The 25,828-nt window shown below is 44.6% G+C and overlaps 1 protein-coding gene across 1 annotated transcript in view; it reads right to left on the bottom strand.

Moving 5' to 3' along the window:
• Nucleotides 1-21,174, bottom strand: part of ttc6 (tetratricopeptide repeat domain 6) — a 66,897-nt gene extending 45,723 nt beyond the window's left edge. Inside the window, exons 1-6 of the mRNA XM_028821427.2 lie at nt 20,991-21,174; nt 16,973-17,770; nt 14,722-14,799; nt 11,971-12,081; nt 7,204-7,362; nt 1,858-1,976 (exon numbers count right to left, since the gene is read on the bottom strand). Of these exons, the coding sequence (XP_028677260.2) occupies nt 1,858-1,976; nt 7,204-7,362; nt 11,971-12,081; nt 14,722-14,799; nt 16,973-17,581 (1,076 nt within the window). The 5' untranslated portion in view covers nt 17,582-17,770; nt 20,991-21,174. The remainder of the gene's footprint in view (nt 1-1,857; nt 1,977-7,203; nt 7,363-11,970; nt 12,082-14,721; nt 14,800-16,972; nt 17,771-20,990) is intronic.
• Between the last annotated feature and the right edge of the window lie 4,654 nt (nt 21,175-25,828).

Below are 25,828 nucleotides of genomic sequence, written 5' to 3'. Positions count from 1 at the left end.
TGTTCGAAATATCTTGCAATGAACGAATGCAGGGCAGGTGCTGCCATCTATCGGCAACAAAAATATTTTTTTGTGAATTTTCTATGTAATAAACTTAATAAGTCTGCAGTGGGCTGGCGCCCTGTCCGGGGTTTGTTTCCTGCCTTGTGCCCTGTGTTGGCTGGGATTGGCTCCAGCAGACCCCCGTGACCCTGTAGTTAGGATATAGCGGGTTGGATAATGGATGGATGGATAAACTTAATAAGTTACAGCGTAATGAAAACTGCATACTTGCATAATTAGATCTGGACCACCCTGTATACCTAATCTCGTCCAATTTGAAGGCACTATAAGGTTCCTCTTCGAAGACTGTGAAGGCTGGCGGGTGAAGTGACTCAAACCTCATTTTATTTTTATTCAACTTGACCAGAAGACGCTTCACGGGCCCCCACATGCGGTGCCTTCATTTTTGCGATTGCACAAAACCCCTTTGGTGGCCCTGTTATTTACGATGTGACATCTTGTCCACTAGGGGGCAGCGTCAGTCAATAGAAAAGACTTTTGTCCTGCCTGTCACTTTCCTTTCTTTTTTTGTTGCTATGAAATTGTTAAAGAAACTGAGCAACAAGAAAAGAACAGAAGCAGTTTTAAAAGAAACAATTCTATTCAACTCAGCTTCTCTTTTTCGTAATTATCTATCTGTCTTATGTAAGGGTGCCTTATTGGTGTGTGTGTGTGTACGCTTTTGCATTGTTTTTCTTATCTAATTTTAATTTGTTTGTCTTTGCATGTATCTTCTTACTACTTTGAGCTCCATCGTTTGTATGAAAATATACCATTGAAATAAATGTTGTTGTTGTTGTAAAAAATGAAAATTCTAGTTTGTTAAGTTTGACTTGATGCTGTGGAATGTTGTCTTCTCCAAATAAAATAAAAAAAAGAAAATCCTTCCTTCCATTATTTTCTGAGCCCAGTTTGACCATCGTGGGGTAGGTGGAGACGGCTGATAGGCCCAGCTCTGGACTGGGTGATTGGCGCAGTTGGCAGCCATTTTCATACACGTGTCTTTAGGATGTGGGAAGAGACCCACCGCATGTCCCCTCATTCATACAGTGAGGGGACGAGGATTTAAAGCATGCTGTGCCTTTTCTCGCACCCCCATCTGAAATTTGCTTTGGAGTCGACCGTCCATTTTTGATGACTTCCTTGCTGCCTCATGGCGGCCCGTCGTTAGCTGTGCAGTGCCAATGCGCTACAAGGCGTTCGTGGCTGCACTATGGTGACCTTGGTGCACCTCCATTTTGACTCAGTGCCCCATGAATGAGACATCGGATGGTCAGACTACACACTCAGTGACAAAGGTGCTGTATAAAATATTCAGGGGGGCTCACTGAGGTGCCCCTCTAGGAGGGCAGAGCCTGGAAACGCTGGAGGGATTTGACCTGAGAGCTAATGGGGATGCCTGGTCTGCTGTATTCAGTGTTATGGATAAAGGAGGTCTTCAAGCCCCTTTGGACGAAGGTGTGGGCTACACCTGTGCTGCGATTTACTCCCTCGGCGGAAAGAAATCTGAATGCCAGGTGGAAGGAGCATCCGTGTGCCCTCCCGTCTCCTCACGCCTGCCATGCATCTGATGGAAATGGAAAATATCAGCTGATCAGCCCCTCATAAAGGTTTTGACCCCCCTTGTCACTTTCCTGCCTCTGTCACTCTCCCAGGTGGTCCTTTGTCTCATGGCATTGCCCACCGGTATCGTGTTATACTTTCAATTCTTTTCAATAAAGATTTGATTACAAAGAAAGAAAGTCATTGGCTCGTCACGTTACGTGCACTAAAAATGATTACTAGGCCACCGCGTCATTTCCAATTCAGACTTACTTGACTTTGGGGGTCCACGTTCCAAGAAATGATACTTGTGACTCTGGGGGTCTTCTGCCCGACTTCACGTGGGTTGAGGCAGGAACTCCTGTAATGTGGATGAGCTCAGAATAGGAAACCTGAAGGGGAAAAGAAAAGAGAAAAATGACAGAACGTGCCACACGATGGCGCCAGAGACTCCATAGAAGTGAGTGACTCGGCCAGCTGAAGGACCAAAGGACTCGTTATGAAGTCTTTGGTAGGAAAAGACTCAATGGGGTTGTCCAAAATGGACAGTCAGATAAATACTGTAAATGAGGCAAAGATCAACACCGCGAGATCACAAGAAACCAACAACGCAGTCAAATGAGGAAGGCTTTGGGGAAGGCTTACAGCACACTAGTGGGGACTCACCTGGAGAACTCTATGCAGGTTTGGTCTCCATATTACAAAAAGAGACATAGCAGCACCAGAGAAAGTCCAGGGGAGAGCTATGGAGTCAACAGAGATGAATGATACGGACTTGGCCAACACTACTCGTATGTTTTATTACGGCATGCACCAAAGATCTCGTTATGAAGAGTTAATGGAGTTGTCCATATTGGACAATCAAAAAACACTTGGAGATCTCAAGAATCCAACAACAACATCAAATGAGGGGATTACAAGCCAAGGAGGTTAGGGTTGTAGCGGGGCTACATAGTAAGTGTTTTCAATGTTTGTACTGAGTGTGTTTTGTTTCCATCGTTCCGTTTGCTGTTTAATGTGTGCGTCAGTGAATGTCATCCCCGTAAATTCAGGGGGGACAGATGATGGATCAGAATTTGAGAAGGGTCAAATCATTGGCATGCATCAAGCAGAGAAAACATCTAAGGAGATTGCAGAAACTACTAAAATTGGGTTAAGAACTGTCCAACGCATTATTAAAAATGACGGAGTGGTGGCTCTGAGGCTAGGGATCTGCCCTGGCAATCGGAAGGTTGCCGGTTCGAATCCCGTAAATGCCAAAAGGTACTCTGCTCTGTTGGGCCCTTCAGCAAGGCCCTTAACCTGCAATTGCTGAGCGCTTTGAGTAATGAGAAAAGCGCTATATAAATGCAAAGAATTATTATTATTATTATTAAAAACTGGAAGGATAGTGGGGACCCATCGTCTTCGAGGAAGAAATGTGGCCGGAAAAAAATCCTGAATGATCGTGATCGACGATCACTTAAACGTTTGGTGAAATCAAATCGAAGAAAAACAACATTAGAACTCGGGTCTATGTTTAATAGTGAAAGTAAGAGCATTTCCACACGCACAATGCGAAGGGAACTCAAGGGATTGGGACTGAACAGCCGTGTAGCCGTAAGAAAACCACTAATCAGTGAGGCAAACCGGGAAAAAAGGCTTCAGTTTGCTAGGGAGCATAAAGATTGGACTCTGGAGCAATGGAAGAAGGTCGTGTGGTCTGACGAGTCCAGATTTACCCTGTTCCAGAGTGATGGGCGCATCAGGGTAAGAAGAGAGGCAGATGAAGTGGTGCACCCATCATGCCTAGTGCCTACTGTACAAGCCTGTGGGGGCAGTGCTATGATCTGGGGTTGCTGCAGTTGGTCAGGTCTAGGTTCAGCAACAGTATGTGCTCCAAGAATGAGGTCAGCTGACTTACCTGAATATACTGAATGACCAGGTTATTCCATCAATGGATTTTTTCTTCCCTGATGGCACGGGCATATTCCAAGATGACAATGCCAGGATTCATCGGGCTCAAATTGTGAAAGAGTGGTTCAGGGAGCATGAGACATCATTGTAACACATGGATTGGCCACCACAGAGCCCAGACCTTAACCCCATTGAGAATCTTTGGGATGTGCTGGAGAAGACTTTGTGCAGCGGTCAGACTCTACCATCATCAATGCAAGATCTTGGTGAAAAATTAATGCAACACTGGATGGAACTAAATCTTGTGACATTGCAGAAGCTTATCGAAACAATGCCACAGCGAATGTGTACCGTAATCAAAGCTAAAGGCGGTCCAATCAAATATTGGAGTGTGTGACCTTTTTTTTTGGTGGCGACTTTTTTTTTGGCCAGGCAGTGTATATAAATTACTAGCTGTATAAGCCTGTGCTGTAAAACTCTTGGACTCCTAGAAGCCATGGATTCTGGTACTTCAATCAATCAATCTCCTTGCTTGTGTATCGGCGGCTAAGCGAGCTTCTCTCTTTTCTTGCCGGTTTCACTTTGGTGACAGAGTTGCTTTCTGTGAGCGTCATGCTGTAGTCTTTCATTTCCGGGCCGGACAGACAGACACACACACTTACACGCGTAGACGTTTATATAGAAGACATATAAATTAGGACCTTCTTATGGTGAGAACTATGGGATGGAATAAGACAGACATACATTAGGTGCTTTGTGAATTTCCCCTTGGGATTAATAAAGTATATATCTATCTATCTATTGGAAAAAAAAGCATACCACCTCACGCTAAGGACTGTGGGATGCAATGAAATGGGAGCCCCTGATGCTAAGAGCTGTGGTAGAGATTGTGACCTTCTTACATTGAGGACAATTGAACAGAAGTGGAATGAGACCATCTATGGGGTGGCATGGGACCCTCCCAACACTAGAGACCACCGCATGACCATCCCAGGACATACATGTTTAAATGTGGTTACTATGGTTACATGCCACCTGATCACTGATGGGTCCTGAACAACAAGTGCAGTGAGTTGTGGCTCACGATGAAGACAGCGTCTGAATAAAGAGGCGCATGAGCATAAAAACAGTCGCCTGTCATAATGTAACCTGTAATTGTGACAGTTTCTAGAGCGGGACTAATTACATCTAATGCAGTAACCTTCACCACCAGCAGATGGCAATGCTGCCAAAGGCATCACTGTTATAATGAGCACTCCGCTCAAACATGGAGCACCAGCAGATGGAGGAGGAGGAGGTTGGGACTTGCACTAACTGAGTGTGCTGCTGCACCCATCACACGACCCCCAGGACCAGCGCTAACATCGTGTCCAAGACACAGGAGGATGTGAGTGACAGTCACTTTTGTTGGAGTGCTGCTCAGTCTCCTCATGGACCTTCCTTTGCCTTTCATTTCTCTTAGGTCAGTGTTAGGACTCAGCAGTTTAAGGGTTCAAGGTGTGCCATGAACAAGGAGTTATATGGCGGCTCAGTCATTTACTTCACTCAGATGGCCACAGTAGACCAGGCAGTGTGAGAGTTTGATCAGAACGCTTGAGATGTAAAGGACAGTCACTCTTGTCCAATCATATATGAGGGGGAGGAGTCATCGTGACCTTCTACCATTTAGAAATAGGCGGGGCTTACCTAAGAGTTCACTGGCTAAAGTGAGACCTCTTGATGGAGACCTGGCCAATGAAGATTTGCAATTCTGGGAGCCCATTTTGCAACTGCAGTTGTGCCAGCTGGACCTTAAAGTCCCACACCACATAAGTCCTAACAAGTTCCAAATGTACTTCCGAAAAATGCCCACTAGAGGGGGATGTCACCATCAAACCCCTGGCTAGTAATAAGGGCAAGTACCGAATTTTTATACAATTAAAAATTCATTCCCAAAAAATGCTCTGCAATAACAATGAACCTCCGTGAAGCACAAGAAACAAAGGAACTGCACAAAAACACAAAGACGAACCAATGAAGTAAAGTCCCAATCCAGAAATCCAGAAATGTAGTCAAACGCAGAGCAGGAAGATCAAAATTCTAAAAGTATAGCAAAGGCACAGCAAAAATACAAATAGCTCACCAACTCCCAAGCACATTCAGACCCTCCGGATTTATAGCAGAGAGGGCAGTGCCCGGCGGTGATTGGCAGGCATCCCCGCCTCTTGGGGGACCACCCACAAAACACGAGGAATATAACACAGACAAAGCCAAAAATAAAGAGTGATGGACATAGACATAAATCCAAAAAATCAAAAAATTAACAAAAGAGACATCAAGTATGAATTTGGACCCCAGACCCTGGGTGAGACCTGACACCTGATATTGCCAGGACCCCAATTGGGCACGATGGCACTCCCAAGAGCAGCATCAGATGCTCAAATCAGACACACATGTCACACGCCGCCTGCTCATGCAGCCCCATGAAGTCGGCAGGGTGTCAGGGTCTCCTATTTTTGGTATCTATTTTGGGTGGGCTTTATCCCCTTCGGTTTCATTTTATTTTGATTTGGCCAGCGGTTTTGTCGCCATTTTGATGCTTCTATTGTTGGTTCCCATTGCTAGCACCGTCCTGGGGTGGGCGTGTCCTCAGAGGTCACGACCCGCCAATCTTGACACAAAGGGAAAAAAGGGGTCATCCAGGGGTTCTGCTTCCCCATCCGACTACATGGATCCCTAAACTCTTCAAACCTTTTAGAAAAATGTCTTTGTTTCATTTGTTGAGCTTTTGAACTCTCTGCACTCATTCTGGCTTCTCCATCTCCCAGATCCCCCCAGCTGCCCCCCAGACAGGTATTGTAATTTGGTGATGTTCTAAAATGACAAAGTGAACTTATAATACATTTTAATACATCGCAAAGCCCAACAGTTGACGCCCCCAGCCCCGCCTCTTGACACTGATTGGTCATTTGTCACAAGTAATGCGAGGTCTTTGATCGAAATGTAATAAATTCGGAGCAGCTGCTAATTGAAATGTTTGCTTTGCTTTTAAGCTACGACAAGCAATCTGTGGACATGAGTGAAAGTGCAATTAGGACACATAAATTGCATGCCATAGTAAAAAGAAAGTAATCTGTTTTAAATTATGACACAATAAAACCACAGCAAAATGAAATGTGCCACATGCATATGCATTGCATTACAATGTAGTGCCACATGAGGGCGCCAGAGAATCATCAGGTATGGAATAACACCCTGGGACAGGAGAGGGCGCCAAAGCTCACCGTATCTTCTCTTTTCTCTTCCCTAGCCCAGAGAAACCGCCCATGGAGGGCAACCCAGCCACGCCCCCTGACAAGTAAACCACGCCCCTTTAAGGTCTGGACAGAATCAAACTGACAGCTTGTGGGAGGACGGCGTCTCAGTTGACGAAACTTCGTCCCGAATACACGAGCATCCCGACGCTGACCCATTCAGGCCATTGAGGCTAAAGTGGCATATATTAAGTGCCACCGCATGCTTATTTCTGTTCTGCACTAAATGGGGTGGTCCGGTTGGCACCCCAAATATTTTTAGTTCTATGGATTCTTACTCACCGGCTCCGCCATCCACAGTAGTTATGACGCTGGTCTGCATTTTTAATCCTGACACACATCATCTCCCCATGGTTTCCCACTACAATTTTGGCCTCGACTGTCTCCTGATCCTTTCACTATTAGCTGGGATGGAGGAGGAGCAGCTCACCTGTGAGGGAAGCGCCATGATCCGGGCGAGCTCTTCGGTGGTAAGATGGTCGTCGTCGGAGCAAGCGGACAGCAGTGGTATCTTCTCAGGTGGACTGTCCTCGGCTTCTTGAAAATGCGGTTCAAGGATCTGTCCAGTGGAGGTCATGGAAATCTGCGCCTGCAACAAGAACAGAAGCAGACGATTAAAACTCTCACTTCCTACAAGGATACACAAACTCATGCAGGCAACAAAGTCCCATCATCTTCATGCCAACACAACGTGTCACCGCCTACTGGACGAAGACGGAAGGACAACCCATAGCTGTGGACGATGACGACTCCTCGACCCTGCATGGCAGCTGCTCAGTGCCCATCTCTCTCTCTCTCTCCATTTCACATCCTCACACAGACAGGCTGACCCTGAGCTCGAGCTAAATGGAGGTCCGCACACTCAAATGAGCAAGTGGGCTTCTGAGGCTCTCACAACCCACCCTGCCACTAGGTGTCAGTGTGCACATCTCTGTTTTAACCCTTAAATCGCCACATACTTGGGGGGAGGGGGGGGGTTAATGCACCCCCGGACGCCTAATACTTTTTTGCTGTATTTTTTTTAAGGAAACATCACAATTCACCAAGAAAAAGTGAAATTTTAATGGATCACATATTTTTTTCATGGGAAGAACATCACAATTACTAGCAATGCTGATCATTTTACACACTGCCAATGAACTATTAAATCTATAAAAAAACTACTGCAACAATTTATTATGATAAGTACAAGGTGTGACTGACGCCATTGATGAATTTCAGTAAATCACTGAGCCAACTGCACTTGAATGAGCTGCACGTGAGCACACAGAGGTAAACACTGATGCTGGCAGGCCAGTCTAGTGCAGCGGCTCAATCCCAGGGACAGTGATGCTGATTGGCTAGGGGGCACCAGTGTTCATGAGGGGGCTGCTCAACAAATATACGGCACGGACTGATCATCTCTGGCGTGCTGGCAAATTGCACTGGCGACCGACTATAGCCAGTTATGGTGGTTTAAGGGTTAATACAAATCTGTCTCACCAATACTGCCACCCAGTGGTCACCGCTATTGCGATCTGCCTGCTGATAAATCTCAAGTAGGAGGGCAGGACTGAAAAACAACAGCCACGATGGAACGTAAAGTGTAGGCCTCACCACTTCGAATCAGCCTGGCCCCCAAACTCTAGCTGCAGGCGTATGGCCTGCAGTGGCCCAAAAATAAATAAATAAATAATGGGGCAAAGGGTTATGGAGTACAAAATAATATCACAGGGGAGAGAGGAAACACAGTAAGAACTTTTGGCCTATGACAAAGAAAAAAGTCTTTAAACAGTTTAACTTTTTTAGGGCTGAAGATTTTTCAAAAAAACTTAAAAAAAAAAGTATGAACGTAATAGTTTCATACATAAATTAACATAAAACACTTATTTATGACAAATGTCACCTTGTTTTATGTTCCATGAGCCAGTATATGAGTTCACATGCTTATTACATACTTATTACTTACCGTATGTACTCGTGCTTAAGTTCTCCCACAGATAAGTCGGGCCTTGATTTTATTGTATAATTCCCGGTATTTTATAATGTCGGTCGTTTAAGTCGAATGTGGAAAACTCACGCTATTGGTCCAAGAGATTACGATATGCTAACGCCCACCTGAGAGAGTCACCACGGAGCACACCGTGTATTGTGCCCACGTGACCACACAGTGATACCCAAACTATTCCAAAGTGACGTTGGTACTGATTTGTGTTTTTTGTATCTCACACCCTCATACACCTTTATCATAAGAGCATCCCTTATCTACGATGGAGCGTTCGATCAGAAGAAAATATGAAGTCATTGAAGTGGTGAAAGAAATTAGCAACTGTGCTGCTGCAAGAAAACTCAATGTGTCTGAGAAACTGATGTGAGATTAGAGGAGGCAAGAAGATGTAAAAAAAAAAAATTATAAATGTTGTATTTTTGAACGGGCATATAAGTCGGAGTCTGATTTTATGATCGATTTTCCGGGTTTTAAGACCCGACTTATACGTGAGTATATACACGGTACTTATTACATTTTTGTTTGTCTCATCCCACATAAAAGGAAAAGCACTTTCTGGAAAAAAATAAACAGCTTGAAGTAGTCGAGTGGCTGGTAATGCGTAAATAGCTTTTTTGACCCACCACACAAGAAAACAACGGTGTCTGCCGTCCCACCCTGCCTGGGTCTTACTGAAGGCCTGTCTGCCTTCTACTACGGGCTGCTCACCTGCCTGATGCCCCCATCTTGCCCCTCTCTTTAAATACTTGCTCCCTGTCCTATTGTTTCTGGTCGAATGTAAAGACTGCAGGTGGCCCCGTCCCCTGAGGCTCCACATAAAGGAGACAGGGCAGTAAACATGGCCGACTAACATCCACATTTTTAACAAAATACAGAAAGGCAAAGCAATTGATAACCAATGCAATATTCAATCTTCTGTCCCACTCATCTTGTGGTTCAGCTTTGAAGTAATCGAACAAAAATTGACGTGACATTACCGAGTCCGGGGAGCCGGGGACGAGTGTCAGCTCCTCCATTTTCGCATCTTTTTTTGGTTACTCTTCTTCATCTTCTTCCTGCATTACAAAAGCTTGCCTCCCGCAAATCGATGTCTGTGTCGTCCTCCCAGGCGGCACGTCAGCTGGGGAATGATCAGCTGATGCAAGTACCCAACTTTCGTTTTCGATCTCCAGATCACGTACATCAAAATAGGAGATCGATAAGTCAGAGTGCGATTCGGCAGTTATGCACAATAAAGAATACACACAGAGTGTTTGGCTTTACGCATTGGCTCTCTCGCCCGATGTCGATGCCATCTTAGATGTTACTGACTCTGCGCTATTCCTACACAAGTTAGGGATTCAACGTCAAATCGACGAGTCAAACAGTCTACCTAGCAAAGCGGGCCCGCCCATAACGTAACATTACGAGTTTTATCGATGTTAACAGATTTTATTTTTCACCGTGTGCCACTGATTGTCATCTTTAGTCGACACCTGCCCTCAACCCCTTGAATCTGCCCTAAAAGGGTTATTTGAAAAAATTTACAAAAACGAATTAATGAGACGCCAAGACAAAATGGCACCTGATTGGCTAACTCGAAAGATTGAAATATGCCTGAGTTGCCTTGTAAGCCTGCATATTGTAATCGGTTCAGTTAGCCAATCAAAGGCATCATTTTGCTTGACGTCTCATGGCTAACCCGGTACAACACCCTCCTACTACAAACAAGGAAGAAAAGATAGCAATAAAAGAAACAGAGACGTGCAAACGTGAAAATGAGCAAAGCCAATCGAAATCCAGCAGCAGTGCCTTAGAGCGAAACCCACGGACAAAACGCAAAACACGGGAGAACAACCTCAGTGCCCGAAGGGTGGAAGAAGAGCAGGAGGTGAAACGTCATCAAAACCAGAGAGAAGTTCACACCACAAAGACGAGACCTGCTGCACCAAAGCCGACTCGCTCATCAGAAATTACAGCCAGAGGGGAAAACACGAAAGTTCAAAAAGCAGAAATTCGAGAAAGAAATTTGCCCAAAGTTAGTTGTTGTTATCCAAATCCCAGATATGAATGAGTCGCCATGCTGGTATTTCAGAGGGCACACTGATGATGTACGATGCAGTGCCATTTGAAACCACGTTCCTTTTCAGCTCTGTAATGGGAATGAGAACATGGCAGTGCCCACATGGCAAAAGAAAATAGCGCTGTGGCAAAATGAAACAAATAAACAATCAGGACGATGATCAGGAACATTAGACGGCAATGGCAACTACACAGAAATGTACCCAACAGAAAGAAACCCACATCCCCAATGTATGCTCTTGTCCCGAAAAATTATTTCTAAGAGAAAAAATTCTCAAAGTGAGGGACTGTAAGCACCCAGCCCAATGTAAAGGCTAAAGGTGGCCCTGCCCCCTGTGGCTCAACATAAAGAGAAAAGACAGAAAACTAAAATGCCACGCGTTATTACCATAATACAGTCGGAGAGACTGAATGGCCTCTCGTGACTGGTGGCCTGGTGCCACTCACATATGAGCTAGGTAGTCAGTGACACAAATAGGTGACACAAATGTAGTGTGAAAGACCTCAAACATGACCTTCACTGACCTGCCTAGACATATGCCCCACCCCAGGCAGCCTGGCCACAAACTTCACAGGCAGGCTTCGGCCTGCCCTGCTAGGCCCAAAATGGTAAAACTGGGCAAATCAAGCTCAGAAAACATGATTTAAATATTCCCAATACACAAAGGGGGAGGATAAAACATCAAACCTCTGGCTTGAGAGACAAGTCCAATGAAGAAAAATGTGTTAAAATAACAAAAAGAAGCAAATAAGGTAAAACAGGAAAAAAAGAGCAAACAAACAGCCATTTTAGCCAAACCTCCTATTGCCTAACAAGTCCAATCTGTTACCTAAAGACAATGCAACAAAGTCCAGCAGAAAATCAAGAGGTGAACTTAGAAAAACAGCAACTGACAACAATGAACCTGAGTATACAGACAGGGGGCGGTCCAAACAGCAGTGATGTCATGATGGCCCCGCCTCTTGGGTGGTGCCACTCACAAAATACAAGGATCATAAGAACATACGGAATACAAAAATACTACATAATAAATAAACAATACTTACATAGTGACAAAAAACACATGGCGGTAATAATTCAAAAATAACAATAAAATGAAAATAAAAACAAAGTGAGGAAGTAAATGTGACAGTCAGGGTGAAACTCACCACATCCGAGGAGAAAAGCCTCGGCGGCGCTCTTTCTGACAGATCAGCGTCCATGGGCTCCTGTGACGCCAACTCACTGCCTTCACTCTTCACTGCACTCAACAGCTCCACCTTCAGGAGTGGAGGGGAAAAAGGAAACACAAAGTTCACAAGTGGCCAAGACGGTGTGGGGTCTTCAAACACATCCGGGGAAGTCAGATGGAATCCCACCAGCCTGCCCAGCAGAGGTGCATCAAAAGGAAAGCCTAACTTCCACTTGAGTGGCCGGCATTGGTTTACACTGGGCAAAGATACACGTCATTCTTAAATTTAAAACTATATTTTATAATGTCCCAGATAATCTTATCTATTTATTTATCTATTTGTCCTGCCCACTATACTAAAATTAATATCTATCTATCATATAGTGCCTTTGACATCTATCTATCTATCTATCTTATGAAAGGCCCTTCATATCTATTAGTACGCCTGTGTTATATTTTCTCATGCCTTTCATTTCTACCTTTCTCTCTAGCTGTCTTTTAACTTGTGCGTCCATCTTTAGATGGCCCCCTCCATCGGACTGAAGTGTCCCTAACTGATTGCCACATTTGTGCTGCTTCTGAAGCTTTTCTGTACTTCAATGCATGCCATTTGCTTTCCTATAGCTCCCATGCCAAGGAGAATTTCTGCCAATGTCCTTAGTGCCTTTCCTATCTATCTGTCTATCTATCTGTCCATCTATCTATCTATCATAGAGTGCCTTTCCATCTATCTATCTATGTATTTATCTATTAATCTATCTATCTATCATATAGTGCCTTTCCTATGCATTTATCTATCTATCTATTTATCTATCTATCATATAGTGCCTTTCCTATCTATCTATCTATCTATCATATAGTGCCTTTATTATCTAATCTATCTATCTATCTATCATATAGTGCCTTTCCTATCTATCTATCTATCTATCTATCTATCTATCTATCTATCTATCTATCTATCTATCTATGTATTTATCTATCCATCTATCTATCTACAGTATCTATCTATCATATAGTGCCTTTCCATCTATCTATCTATCTATCTATCTATCTATCTATCTATCTATCTATCTATCTATCTATCTATCATATAGTGCCTTACCTATGTATCTATCTATGTATCTATTTATCTATCTATCATATAGTGCCTTTCCATCTATCTATCTATCTATCTATCTATCTATCTATCTATCTATCTATCTATCTATCTATCTATCATATAGTGCCTTTCCTATGTATCTACCTATGTATTTATCTATCATATAGTGCCTTTCCTATGTATTTATCTAGCCATCTGTCTATCTATCTATCATATAGTGCCTTACCTATGTATCTATCTATCTATGTATTTATCTATCCATCTATCTATCTATCATATAGTGCCTTTCCTATGTATTTATCTATCCATCTGTCTATCTATCATATAGTGTCTTTCCTATGTATCTATCTTTGTATTTATCTATCCATATATCTATCTATCATATAGTGCCTTTCCTATCTATCAATCTATCATATAGTGCCTTTCCTATGTATCTATCTATCTATCTATCTATTTATCTATCTATCATATAGTGCCTTTCCTATGTATTTATCTATCTATCTATCTTAGAGTGCCTTTCCTATCTCTATCCATCTATCTTTCTATCTATCTAAAACACATTCCACAAGGGAGAGGACTACTGTCAACCCCTGGCTTGTACAGAGCAACGCCGCACAAATTCTTTATAATGGAGGATATATTGAATGAAAAGGGAAAAAAAACAAAGCAAAAAGTTTAAAAGTGGCTAAAAAAGAATACAAAAAGGACTTGACTGAAAGGCAATCACGTTTATTTCTTTCCGGGTTTCTCCCCTAGCTGAGGATCAAGTGAACTTTTGATGCCTTTTTTGTTCATTTTTAATTCCTTTGTTTATGTTAATTGTGTTGGTCATTTAGATTTCTGTGTTAATCATTCTTTTTTGTATGTGCCATGTGTTTAGTTGGTGGTCCCCTAAGAGGTGAGGGTCACCTGCCCATCATCACCACGGAACAGCATTCAGCCCTATAGCTAAAGGCTGAGGAAAACCAGCTGTCCTTTGAGGTTCATTGAATGCGTTGCCATTAGTGAGTTTGTGAGATTTTGATTGCTGATTATTCACTTTTTTTGTGAATGTACTGGATTTTGAACCCTTGCTCTGCTTTTTTGACCATTTTTTGATTTCATGATTTGGGACACTGTTTGTCTTTGTTCCTTAAGGCAACTCCTTTTGCCTCTTGTGCTCCGCAAAGCTTATCTTGTGCCTTAGAGCATTTTTAGTGAAAATAAATTTTTTTATCCTTCCTTGCCTTTTTTGTGACTAGTGGAGGTTTAATGGCTCCCCCTCTAGTGGGCACCCTGCCTGGGTCTTACTGAAGTCCTGTCTGTCTTCTATTACGGGCTGCTCACCTGCCTGATGCCCCATTTTGCCCCTCTCTTTAAATACTTGCTGCCTGTCTTGCTGTTCCTGGTCCTTTCTGATGGTCAAGGAGCACCGTGCACTCAGCCAAATGTAAAGACTGCAGGTGGCCCCGTCCCCTGAGGCTCCACATAAAGGAGACAGAGCAGTAAACATGGCCGACTAACACCCACATTTTTAACAAAATACAGAAATGCAAAGTGATTGATAACCAATGCAATATTCAATCTTCTGTCCCACTCATCTTGTGGTTCAGCTTTGAAGTAATTGAACAAAAATTGAAGTGACATTACCGAGTCTGGGGAGCTGGGGGCGAGTGTCAGCTCCTCCATTTTCGCATCTTTTTCTGGTTGCTCTTCTTCATCTTCTTGCTGCATTAGAAATGAGATGAGAGCGGGCGTTAAAACTTCATTGCGAGCGTCTGATGTGGCCCAGCGTGGCACGAGGACATTCTGGGATTCCATTAACTCCCTCATCTCCCCTCTCTCAGGCTCTAGCGGCCTGGCCGGACAGTAAACAACTGACTTTATACGCCTTTTCGGAGGCCCCCGCCGTCTCTGCCGGCCTCATTTTTCACTCTTATAATAACACTGGGAGCGATCCTGGCAATAAATAAGGCCAGAAGCGGAGCCCGCGTTGAGAGGCTCATTTTTTATTTCCAGTGGAGGGCGACTTCAACGTCTCGTGCAGTTCACTGCCTCCCTGCACTCTGAGCAGCTCGGCTTCATTCTTTCTCATTCTTTAAATGACCCCCATATTAAAATATATCTCGATGCCAACTCTGCCCATCAATACGTCCATTTCCTTAACCCGCTGATTCAGGGCAAGGCTGCTGGAGTCTATCTAGACAATCCCTGGACAGGGGGCCAGTTCACCTCATAATGAACACACTCACATGAGGGCCAATCCACCTAAACTACACTTATCTGAACTGTGAGGGGGAATCCCACACTGGCCGCATCAGAATATGCAAAGCTCCAAGCTGGAAGCACCCGGGGCATGAACCTCGCTCCTCATTTTGCTGGACAGGAGCTCCACTGTGCCATCTTTTTGATAAAAACTCCAACACCCAGATGAGAAGGCAGTGCATAAGGAACACACAGGATATCCTGCCAACTACGCTACCTCAGGGAGGCTTGTGGGCCACTGCGAGTTCAGTGGTCATCACCTAAAATAAGAGTACAGGGCAACGGTTATCCTTGAGTAATGCTGGGAGCTGAGATGGACGAGAGGGGACCTCTGCAAGTTGGACTACCCAATTCAAAGAGATGTCCGACATGATGAACAGACAGGGCTGGGGTCACCCAGGGTCTCAAGGACAGAGCTGAGTAGTGTTTCAGTGATCAACCTTCTCGGTTCGACAATGTGTTAAGATTGGTACGTGTTATTCATTTTTGTTTTTTTTGTGCCTTTCCGTTTGCATTCCCTGGTGATCTAAGAGGCAACATATATGTGTCTCCAGGGATCCCTGAACCAAGAGGAGACGCCATCTTTAATAGTGTCTTCCTTGCCCCACAATTCAGAAGGATGTCGGCCGGAGGACGACTGACCTCACCTCATCGCTCACCACAGTAGTCCCGCCCCTTCCAGAAATCCACAATTAGGACTCCCAGAGCAACTAGGAAGGAACCGTTCACTTAGGGACCCTCATCGGGCGAAGAGATGTTACCATCCCGACGCCCCAACCTTCCGTTCTGACGTCTCTTTTGCGTAAACTGAAACCGATTTCAACATTCGTTTTTCTCCATCTGGCTTCCTCTAAAACGTAACCATTTTTATCGTCTTCCCACGAAAGCCATTTTGGATTGTTCATGGGTGCCGCCATTTTGTGGAAGGAGTGTCAGCCTGTTGCCAAGGCAACGCTCCTAAGAGCGATGTGAGTCGAGGAGATTCTCATATATCCGTGTTTCGCATTAAACTATTTTCCATGCAATTCTTGGTATTCCGACTTTCGTTTCTTTCAACGGTTTCTGATTTTCGTTTTTACGTTTCTGGCTTGGCGAGATATTTTTTTTTTGGTTTCAACCCCCTGCACAATGCCCATTCTGGGGTTTTAGGGCCCAAACTCACTGGAGTTTTTACACTCAGTTTTGATCACCGTAAAGATCAGGGGCGCGACTCGCCCACCTACCGTACGTGTGACATGAGTCCCCCCCCCCCATCACTCGTGCCCCTCTAAGTCGGCCCACTTTCTGCACTTCTGTGGTGTCCAGTCTGAACACTAAGGGCCTTCTGTACAACTATGACTGGCCCACAAGCAGCTAGCGGGTAAATTCCATGACGGCGGTGGATGAGTTAAATAAAGATGGTGGGGTGTCCATCCAGCGAGAGCCAAAGCAGGTGAAGGACTCCCAGGCGTCTCTCGCTGGTGTGAAGCCCCCGGCTCTTGTTATCCTTTCCCTTGCCCGCCATGTGGCCGTCGTCCGAGGAGACAGATGACTAATGCTGCAGATCCCAGGCGCTCCGACTGCTTGTTTTGTCTGCCTTCCCTATGATAACAAAGTCGACGGCGGGCACTGGGGGGCCTTGTTTTGCCTGACCTACCTCGTGGCCGTGGCCAAGCACTCGCTGCAGGAGCTCTTTAATCATACGCTCTGACGCCGACACTGAGTCCGTGTGGCTCCCCGACCTCAAGGATGCTATAATCTCATCCACGGTCCTCGCACGGCCCTTCAGCTCGACTCTTTGGGGGCTGAAAGACAAGGAGTCCACTCCGGCGATGCCCCTGGCCTCTTCCAGCAGCTCCTGAGGGGACCTCACACCGTGACCACCACTCTCCACAGCTGCAGCCTTCTTGAGGCCGGACGGCTGCTTGGCCTCTTTCTGTCTTTGCCTGTCACCACCCGCAGCTGAATCCTGCAAGTCGGAGCGGACAGCAAGTCCGAGGTCTCCCGTGGCAGACTGATCACCATCTGCAATCTGAGATGCCACCTTGTCTGCAGCTTTGATGACACGTCTTTGGCTCCACTCAGCGCCTCGGCCAGACCTGGGCTTAGCCGGGGGCTTCGGCCGACTGCAGATAACCGCTGCCCTCGTAGTGCCAAGAGTGCCGGCTATCGCGGGTCGACGGGAAGCACCCTCTGAATTGTCATTGGGCACAGACAGCTGTGACAGACACCTGTCCATGTCCTCTTGATGACTTCTCGACGTCATCACTTTATGGGAGAATTCTCTTCAGGTAATTCAGTCTGAAGGTGCAAAATAAATAAGAAGTGCAGAGTGGGATGGCGATGGCCACAGTCTGGGATCAAAGAAAGAATCTGCAACTGTCACCGGCTCGGAGCTCCTCGGTGGCTCCCACTCTTCACTTGCCATTGGCAGACGTTCTCCTTGGCATGGGAGCTAAAAGAAAGCAAATGCCATAAGTTAAAAAACAGAGAGACTTCAGGAGCAGCACAAATGTGGCAATCGGTTATGGACACTTCAGTCCGATGGAGGGAGCCATCTAAAGATGGAGGCACAAGTTAATAGACAGCTAGAGAGAAAGGTAGAAATGAACGGCACAAGAAAAGATAACACGGGCGTACTGATAGATAGGAAGGGCCTTTCATAAGATAGATAGATAGATAGATAGATAGATAGATAGATAGATAGATAGATAGATAGATAGATAGATAGATAGATAGATAGATAGAGACACTATATAATAGACAGACAGACAGACAGACAGACAGACAGACAGACAGACAGATAGATAGATAGATAGATAGATAGATAGATAGATAGATAGATAGATAGATAGATAGAGACACTATATAATAGACAGACAGACAGACAGACAGACAGACAGACAGACAGACAGACAGATAGATAGATAGATAGATAGATAGATAGATAGATAGATAGATAGAGACACTATATAATAGACAGACAGACAGACAGACAGACAGACAGACAGACAGACAGACAGATAGATAGATAGAGACACTATATAACAGACAGACAGACAGACAGACAGACAGACAGACAGACAGACAGATAGATAGATAGATAGATAGATAGATAGATAGATAGATAGATAGATAGAGACACTATATAATAGACAGACAGACAGACAGACAGACAGACAGACAGACAGACAGACAGACAGATAGATAGATAGATAGATAGATAGATAGATAGATAGATAGAGACACTATATACCAGACAGACAGACAGACAGACAGACAGACAGACAGACAGACAGACAGACAGATAGATAGATAGATAGATAGATAGATAGATAGATAGATAGATAGATAGATAGATAGATAGATAGATAGATAGATAGATAGATAGATAGATAGATAGTGTGGCAGGAGGCTGGGGGCCAGACCCAGCTGGGATGCCTGGAAGGACCGGGAGGCAGTCTATATGTTTCCGGGGCCACAAGGGGACAACCACCCTGGATGATGAGGGGTCCACGGGGACGGAGCAGAGAGGCTCAAACCCATTGGGGCCCGTGGCCACCACCAAGAGGTGCCCCGAGCGTTGTGGAGCCCGGGAAACCTGCATCTTCCGCCACACCTGGGCAGGTGGAGGAAGAACCTTCTAGGGACGCCCGGAGTGCTAGTGCGGCACTTCTGCCACACCAGGAAGTGCCGCCAGAAGGTCATCAGCAAGCACCTGGAGCACATCCGAGTGAATATAAAAGGGGCTACCTTCCTACAGTCGAGGAGCTAGTCGGGAGCTGGAGGTGGACGAAGATCCAGTGACGAGAGGAAGAAAGGCGGCCCACGGACGTTAAAAGGCCCGAGGAAGGGTGTTGTGGTGCAGGAGCACTGTGTGTGTGGGACGTGTGTTTGGGGACACTTGTTTAATAAAGAGCGTGTGTTTTATAAACTGTCGGTGTTCGTTTGGTTGTGTCTGGGCTGAACATCTCACAATAGATAGATAGATAGATAGATAGATAGATAGATAGATAGATAGATAGATAGATAGATAGATAGATAGATAGATAGATAGATAGATAGATAGATAGATAGATAGATAGATAGATCCATACTAGTGCTCTGCTATACAGGCAGAGTGCCGGCAGGTTTGTCATCAGGTTTTGGTGTCCCCCTGTGACTCAGTGGTCCTAATTCCAGAGCTCAGCTAACTGTGCCGAGTCCCCCAACTTGTACTTTTCCTTTTATTTCACTGTCTGTCTCCACAACCCATTGAGCATCGGATTTGAGTGCCATCAGGAGGGCACAGTTGGGGTGGGTTTCTCAGCCCGGTTTGTAGGGCTTCCCCTCATCTATTGATCACGCTGTCACACTTTAGTGATCCCCTTCAGTGACAAAGCAGGTTGGGACAGGGTCAGGCGAGTTCTACAAAATGTGGACTAGCTGAAGCAATCGGGCACTTGTGGCCCGGCTGTGGCATATATTGTATCAAAGTGTGGGTGTCTTGACTTTGCGTCCCACCCACTGTGAAAATATGAAAACATCTCTACTGTACATGTAAGGAAGGCGCTATATAAAGTGATGGCTTCATACAAACACTGACAGTTTTCCCACACAGTGTGCCCCCTAGTGGCTATAAAGGACAATGCTGTGTGCCCAGTGTGTGTCCAATGATGTCAGGACATAGTTAAGTCACATTAACAGGTATGGTGTCACCCCCCCATCCCGAGAAGCTGACAGGACAAAGGCACTATATAAATAAAATGTATTATTATTATTATTATTATTAAAGTAACAATTTGTGGGATGTGTTTAAAATTTGGGGTTCTGAGGCCACCTCACTTGTTGATATTCACTTTAAAAACAATTGGACTTTGCTTTGTGACTTGAAAGTTGTGCCACATTAAAGGGGCACTGACATTAGGAAATGTGAAATGATGAGGGTGGCTGGTGACAAACACTCCGGCCCACCACAACACATTCACTCCTGTGGTTCTTCTCTGCCTCTGAGGTGAAGTGACGCATCAGACATTTAGGCAATAATGACCATCCTTGAGAGATGCAAATGAAAATTGTCACCGGACCCTGTCATCTTGTACCACCGGCCAGCCCTGCCATTGAAGCCCATTCACTTCAGCATTGCTCATCCTCAAATAAAAAGGTGAACAACACAGAATAACATGACATTTGGAAACTTGTTTAATCCAGTTCAGGGTTGCAGGGGGCAGAGCCCACACTGGCAGCGTCAGATGAAAGCCTGGATGCCAGTCCATTGGAGGACCCACGTCATGCAGACAGTGACACCAGGTCGCCTTTAGCTTAATGTGCCCAGCAGGAGCACAGGGAGAACATGAAAACAACACCAAGAAAAAGGTTAGGCGTGGGATTTGAACCCAGGACCCTGACAGCCCCTCGCCAAGAAACTGCATTTAGTGTTTCATAATTCTGAAGTCACACCCTGTGCTGTAAGAACTGGAGCTTGGACCCCCTAGTCAGGTAACTCTTCAGGTTTTTAAGCATATACTAAAAGACCACTCAGTGTAGAGGCCAAGCCCCCATCCCATCCTGCTCTTTGGTCGAGGTGCTGATCTGCATTGCAGGTCTACTGTTACACAGTTGAAACCCCCCGGCTGACTCGAGACCCCCTGCTTCTGTTTTAAACATTTAAACGTGAGAAAATGGCTGCTCCTTACCTTAAAAGAGGAAACACCTGAGACGAGCAGACAGCATTTGCAAAGTGGGCTGCTGCTTCCCGTCCTGGGGGGTACCCCCCAACTGTGCAAATATTAAAGAAACTCACGACGACTTTTTTTCCCTTCTAGGACCCCCAGGCTCGGGACGCCGCAAACAGAGATTGCGGACGGTTACCTAGCAACCAAGTAGACGCGTACCCACGTGCTAAGTGCGGGAAAGCCTTCGGGTGTTTCCGTCAACGCGTCCGATCGCCGTCACTCATCTATGCGCGTGCGTGCGGGAGCCGAAACGGACCGCGTGAAACAAACTGCGACAGCCTGAAAGGGACCCAGAAAACTGCGCGTGCGGAAAGAGGGCGTCCATATAAACGGACTCCACCGTTTAGTCCAACACCGGACACTCCGCTGAGTGGGCTTCTGCTGGCCTCCTGCCCACCGATAAGTGAACGTTAAAGTGACTGGAGGGCGGCGCGCTTGGTGTTCTGCGAGCTCATCTGTCACAATTTGGGAGGACTTGGAATACCTGCAGTCCGGCGGGGTGCGTGGAGCTCAGTCTGGGAGAAACCGGGAGACAGAGAGACAGATAAAGGCACTATATGATCAGGGCCGGATTTATATGAAAAGAGGCCAAGGCTATTCCACTTATGAGGCCCTTTCACCTTCCATTTTTAAGTTTGTAAATTACATGAGAGATAATAAAATTTTGCTAACAATTTGAATGAAGGCCCCTCTTGATCTTGAGGCCCTAGGCTGAAGCCGAGTTAGCCTATAGGAAAATACGGCCCTGTATATGATAGATAGATAGATAGATAGATAGATAGATAGATAGATAGATAGATAGATAGATAATACACTTTATTTATATAGCGCCTTTCCCATGCTCAAGGCACTATATAACTAATAGATAGATAGATAGATAGATAGATAGATAGATAGATAGATAGATAGATAGATCATATTATGTGATTTCATCTACTATTAAATTCTGGTCCGTATTTGAATTTTTTTTATTTTTATACTATATTGAGGATTTGTTCTGTTCTGTGTATTGTATTGTATTGTATTGACCCCCTTGTTTTTGACACCCACTACACACCAACCTACCTGGAAAGAGGTCTCTCTTTGAACTGCTTTTCCCAAGGTTTCTTCCATTTTTTCCCATCAAGAGTTTTTTTGGGAGTTTTTCCTTGTCTTCTTAGAAAGTCAAGGCTGGGGGGCTGTCAAGAGGCAGGGCCTGTTAAAGCCCATGGCGGCACTTCTTGTGTGATTTTGGCCTATACAAAAATAAATTATATTGTATTGTATAGATAGATTATGAAAGGCACTATATAACTGATAGATACTGTAAGAATAGATAAATATTAAAGGCAATATATAATAGAAAGAAAGAAAGAGAAAGAAAGAAAGAAAGAAAAGAAAGATGCAAGCATGTAATGATTACGTTTTATATTTTTTTAACGAGCTACTTGACTGTAACGAGTCTTTCGTAGTTTTCGATATTTCATTATTTAGTATTCATTTGATGACAGTTCTGTTCAGTTCTTTTTCATTTTTTTAAACAGGCGATTTCCCGGTTCTTTTGTTTTTCGTCTTTCTGCGCATTTCCCGTTAGTTTCGATTCTGCATGAAGTTTTACGCAGACCCCCATTTTTATTCAGAAGTTTGTATTAATTCGGTAATCGTGGCTCATTTCGACTGAGTGAGGTTAACTGATTTTTCTTTTCATTTGTCACTCGTTGTTGTTTGTGTAAATTGAAGTGGGCTGTCTGCAGGTAGAGATGATTTCGATGAACTTGCATTCGGGCAGTTTAGCTTGGCTTTTCATTCGTACAGAAGCCCACCGGTTTGTGTGTGAAGGCTGCGCTTGCCTTTATTTATTTTTGCTTTTCTATTAAGGACCGCGAATTCTAAGCAGAAGCGGCCCGGCATTTACAGGACACAGGGGCGCGTTTGCGTGTCTGTCGCTGTCAAACTCGACTTTGACTGGCGTGCGTGTCGCTTTGGTCCTCCTGTCAGTTTTTCTCTTTGCTTTTTGCACAGAAGCCCAGGAGGCAAATAAAAAGTGGACTTGCATTGCACCCCTCTTTAAATAGCCGCCATGTGCACGTATCATTTGGCGTTTTTATGGTATAATTCGTTAGAATATCGATGCCTTGTAACGAAGCAGCCAGCGCCGAGTACAAGAAATTGCGAAGTAAAGAGAAGGGCCGGGGGTCCGTGTGTGTCGACGCCGCTGCAGTCCCTCAGTCTTTGAGGTGTCTGTTAAACTGACGTATCACCGTCAACGTCAAATGAGAAGGCGTTAGAACTTCACACCAAGTGCGTCGATCTCAAAAGAAAAGAAAAGTAAAATAAAAAGACGAGGCGGCCTCTTTCGTCTCTAGCACTCTGAGCTCAGAGGATACAAAGAGGCTGCGCACTGAAATGCAAAGGGGGGCAACATGGGGTAAACGCGACCACCGGGAAAAGGTATGCTGGCAGGACTCGAGTGACTTTTGCCATGACATTCCGACAAACGAGGTCGCCGGCAATAAAATAAAAATAAATAAATAATTAAAAAACACAGATAAATAAGTTAATAAAAACCTGTCAAGAAAGAAACAAATAACGGTCAGAAAACAAATCACTAAACACATAAACAAACAAACAAATAAATCAAGTAGTAAATAAATAAATATCTGTCAGAAAATAAATACATAGACATAAGCAAACAAACAAATATATAAACAAATAATCAAATAAATAAATAAATCCTGCCAGACGCGGCTGAAGCGCGCGATTCTTTCCCGTGTCGATTGCCCAGCACGCGCACCATCTGTCGATCCGCGGCTCGTCCCCGGATGTTCCTTTAACTCAACGTTGATGATCTATTTGATTGTTTTATGTTGTTTTCTGATTATTTATGAACGCTTTCAGATGACTTCGTCTTTCTTTACCCCCCCCCCCCCCCATTAACGTATGTCCTTCCACTTGTCTAGATGCCCCCCCCCAACACGCTGCTTCCATGATGACACTTCCCTGGGTCTCGTGGTTCCCCTTAGAACTTTGCTGGACAGGAGTCTTTGCAAATGTATTTATTTCTTTCGGCTTTCAAAAGTTTACTAGCAGGTGAAAAAAAAAACGGGAATCTTTAAAGTGCAGCGGGTGACCAAGTAACATAAAACAGATGAAGAAGACGTGAACTCAGTCTGTGCTATAGGATGAAGCGAGAGGCCATTGAAAATCAGAAACCCGTTTCACAAATTTCTTTGTCATCTCCTCGTGGACATTTCTGGACCCTGCAGATCTATAGATAAAGAAGAAGCTCTTTTTGGACCCTTCATGTATGTGGTTTGGGAACAAGAAATGGTTCTTCTATGGCAGGGGTGGGCAATGTCGGTCCTAGAAAGCCGCAGTGCCTGCAGGTTTTTGTTGATGAAGCCCTTATTGCTTAAATGACATTTTGATGCTTCATTGCAGTGGTCTCGCTTGTTAAGGTTCCCCACCCTTGACTGCTTATTTCAATCCTAAACATCTGCATTGAGTGTTTTAATGGCTCCTTATTAGCAATAAGATGTGACAAAGCAGTCAGCAGTTCCCCATCTCGCTTGTTTCCATTTACATCTCTGTGTGTTTTCATCACGCACTGTTTGATTTAATAAAACACTTCATAGAAAAATGTGACAGACTGAACGTTTTAGGCTTCAAATCATTTGGATGACATCCTTGGAAAGGAAACAAATCTTCGATATAAGAACCTAACATTGCAGACTAACAAGCCATAAAATTAAATAAGGTCTGAGATTGGCAATCATTGATTTCTAATGAAGCAGTTGGGTTAGAACAATAACCTGCAGCCACTGCGGCCCTCCAGGACCGACATTGCCCACCTCTGTTCTATGGCACTGTGCGGAGGAAGCACTCTGCCACCTTCATTTTTAAGAGTGCACGTCGAGCTTTTTTTTTGGGGGGGGGGGTGTCCACACTCTATTTTTGGCCACTAAAACTGATAACCCCTCATTTGTGCAGGCGGTGACCCCCCTGACGTTAAACGGTCTGCCAACAGGACCAACGGCCAGAAAAGGACTTGCAGTTGTGTGGACCACAGAGGGGTCAACGGGGCTTCTTTACGTAAAACATCTGGAAAACGGGATCGGTGTTGTGGGCACGTGGAGGGTCGTTTTGCGTATTCCGAGGTGGACGAAGTGCTGTCTGTGACGTCAGGCGCCGCCATTCAATCGCATATTTTGATTTTACACACACGGCCACTGTAAGTAAGCGTAAAGTACGATTGCGGACAGAACTAAACTCGAATAAATCCACTCAATGGTTACAAAGTAATTGTAATTCTACTAACACCAGCTTTTTATAACGAAACTAGATCCTGGTTAATAATTTTTTATATAAATCAGTATTACTTACATAAAGTGCTCTTTTATTAAACCAAATTATGTTCAACCAATTTAAATAACGCTGTAATTTAATTCGGATTAGTTCACTTTTTTAATCTCCCACATTAACAGCTCTGTTGTATAGGAAGCGAAGATAAAGATGCTTTTCTGATGGCGGGTGGGCAAACATTTGCCAGTGTATTTTTTTTAAAAAAGTATTCAAAATGAGCTTCTACAACCACACGAAACCCACGGCATTGGGGAAAATAATAATTTAGTAAAAAGCCTTAAAAACGGCAGCTGTGCGAAGCTGTGGCGCTGCCTTGGACCACAATGCAACAAAAGGGGCGGGTCTTTATGCAAATTTAGGATAGCCACGTGGAGAGAGCGGGTTTATTTAAGGTAAATCGCCTTCCTGAAACTGTGGAGTGAAGAGGGGCGCGCGGTGCTTCGAGTATTAAAAAAAAA

This window comes from Erpetoichthys calabaricus, chromosome 16 (assembly GCF_900747795.2).
Source record: "Erpetoichthys calabaricus chromosome 16, fErpCal1.3, whole genome shotgun sequence".
NCBI lineage: Eukaryota > Metazoa > Chordata > Cladistia > Polypteriformes > Polypteridae > Erpetoichthys > Erpetoichthys calabaricus.
The sequence above is the reverse complement of the archived record's forward strand: the minus strand, read 5'-3'. Positions and strand labels throughout refer to the sequence as shown.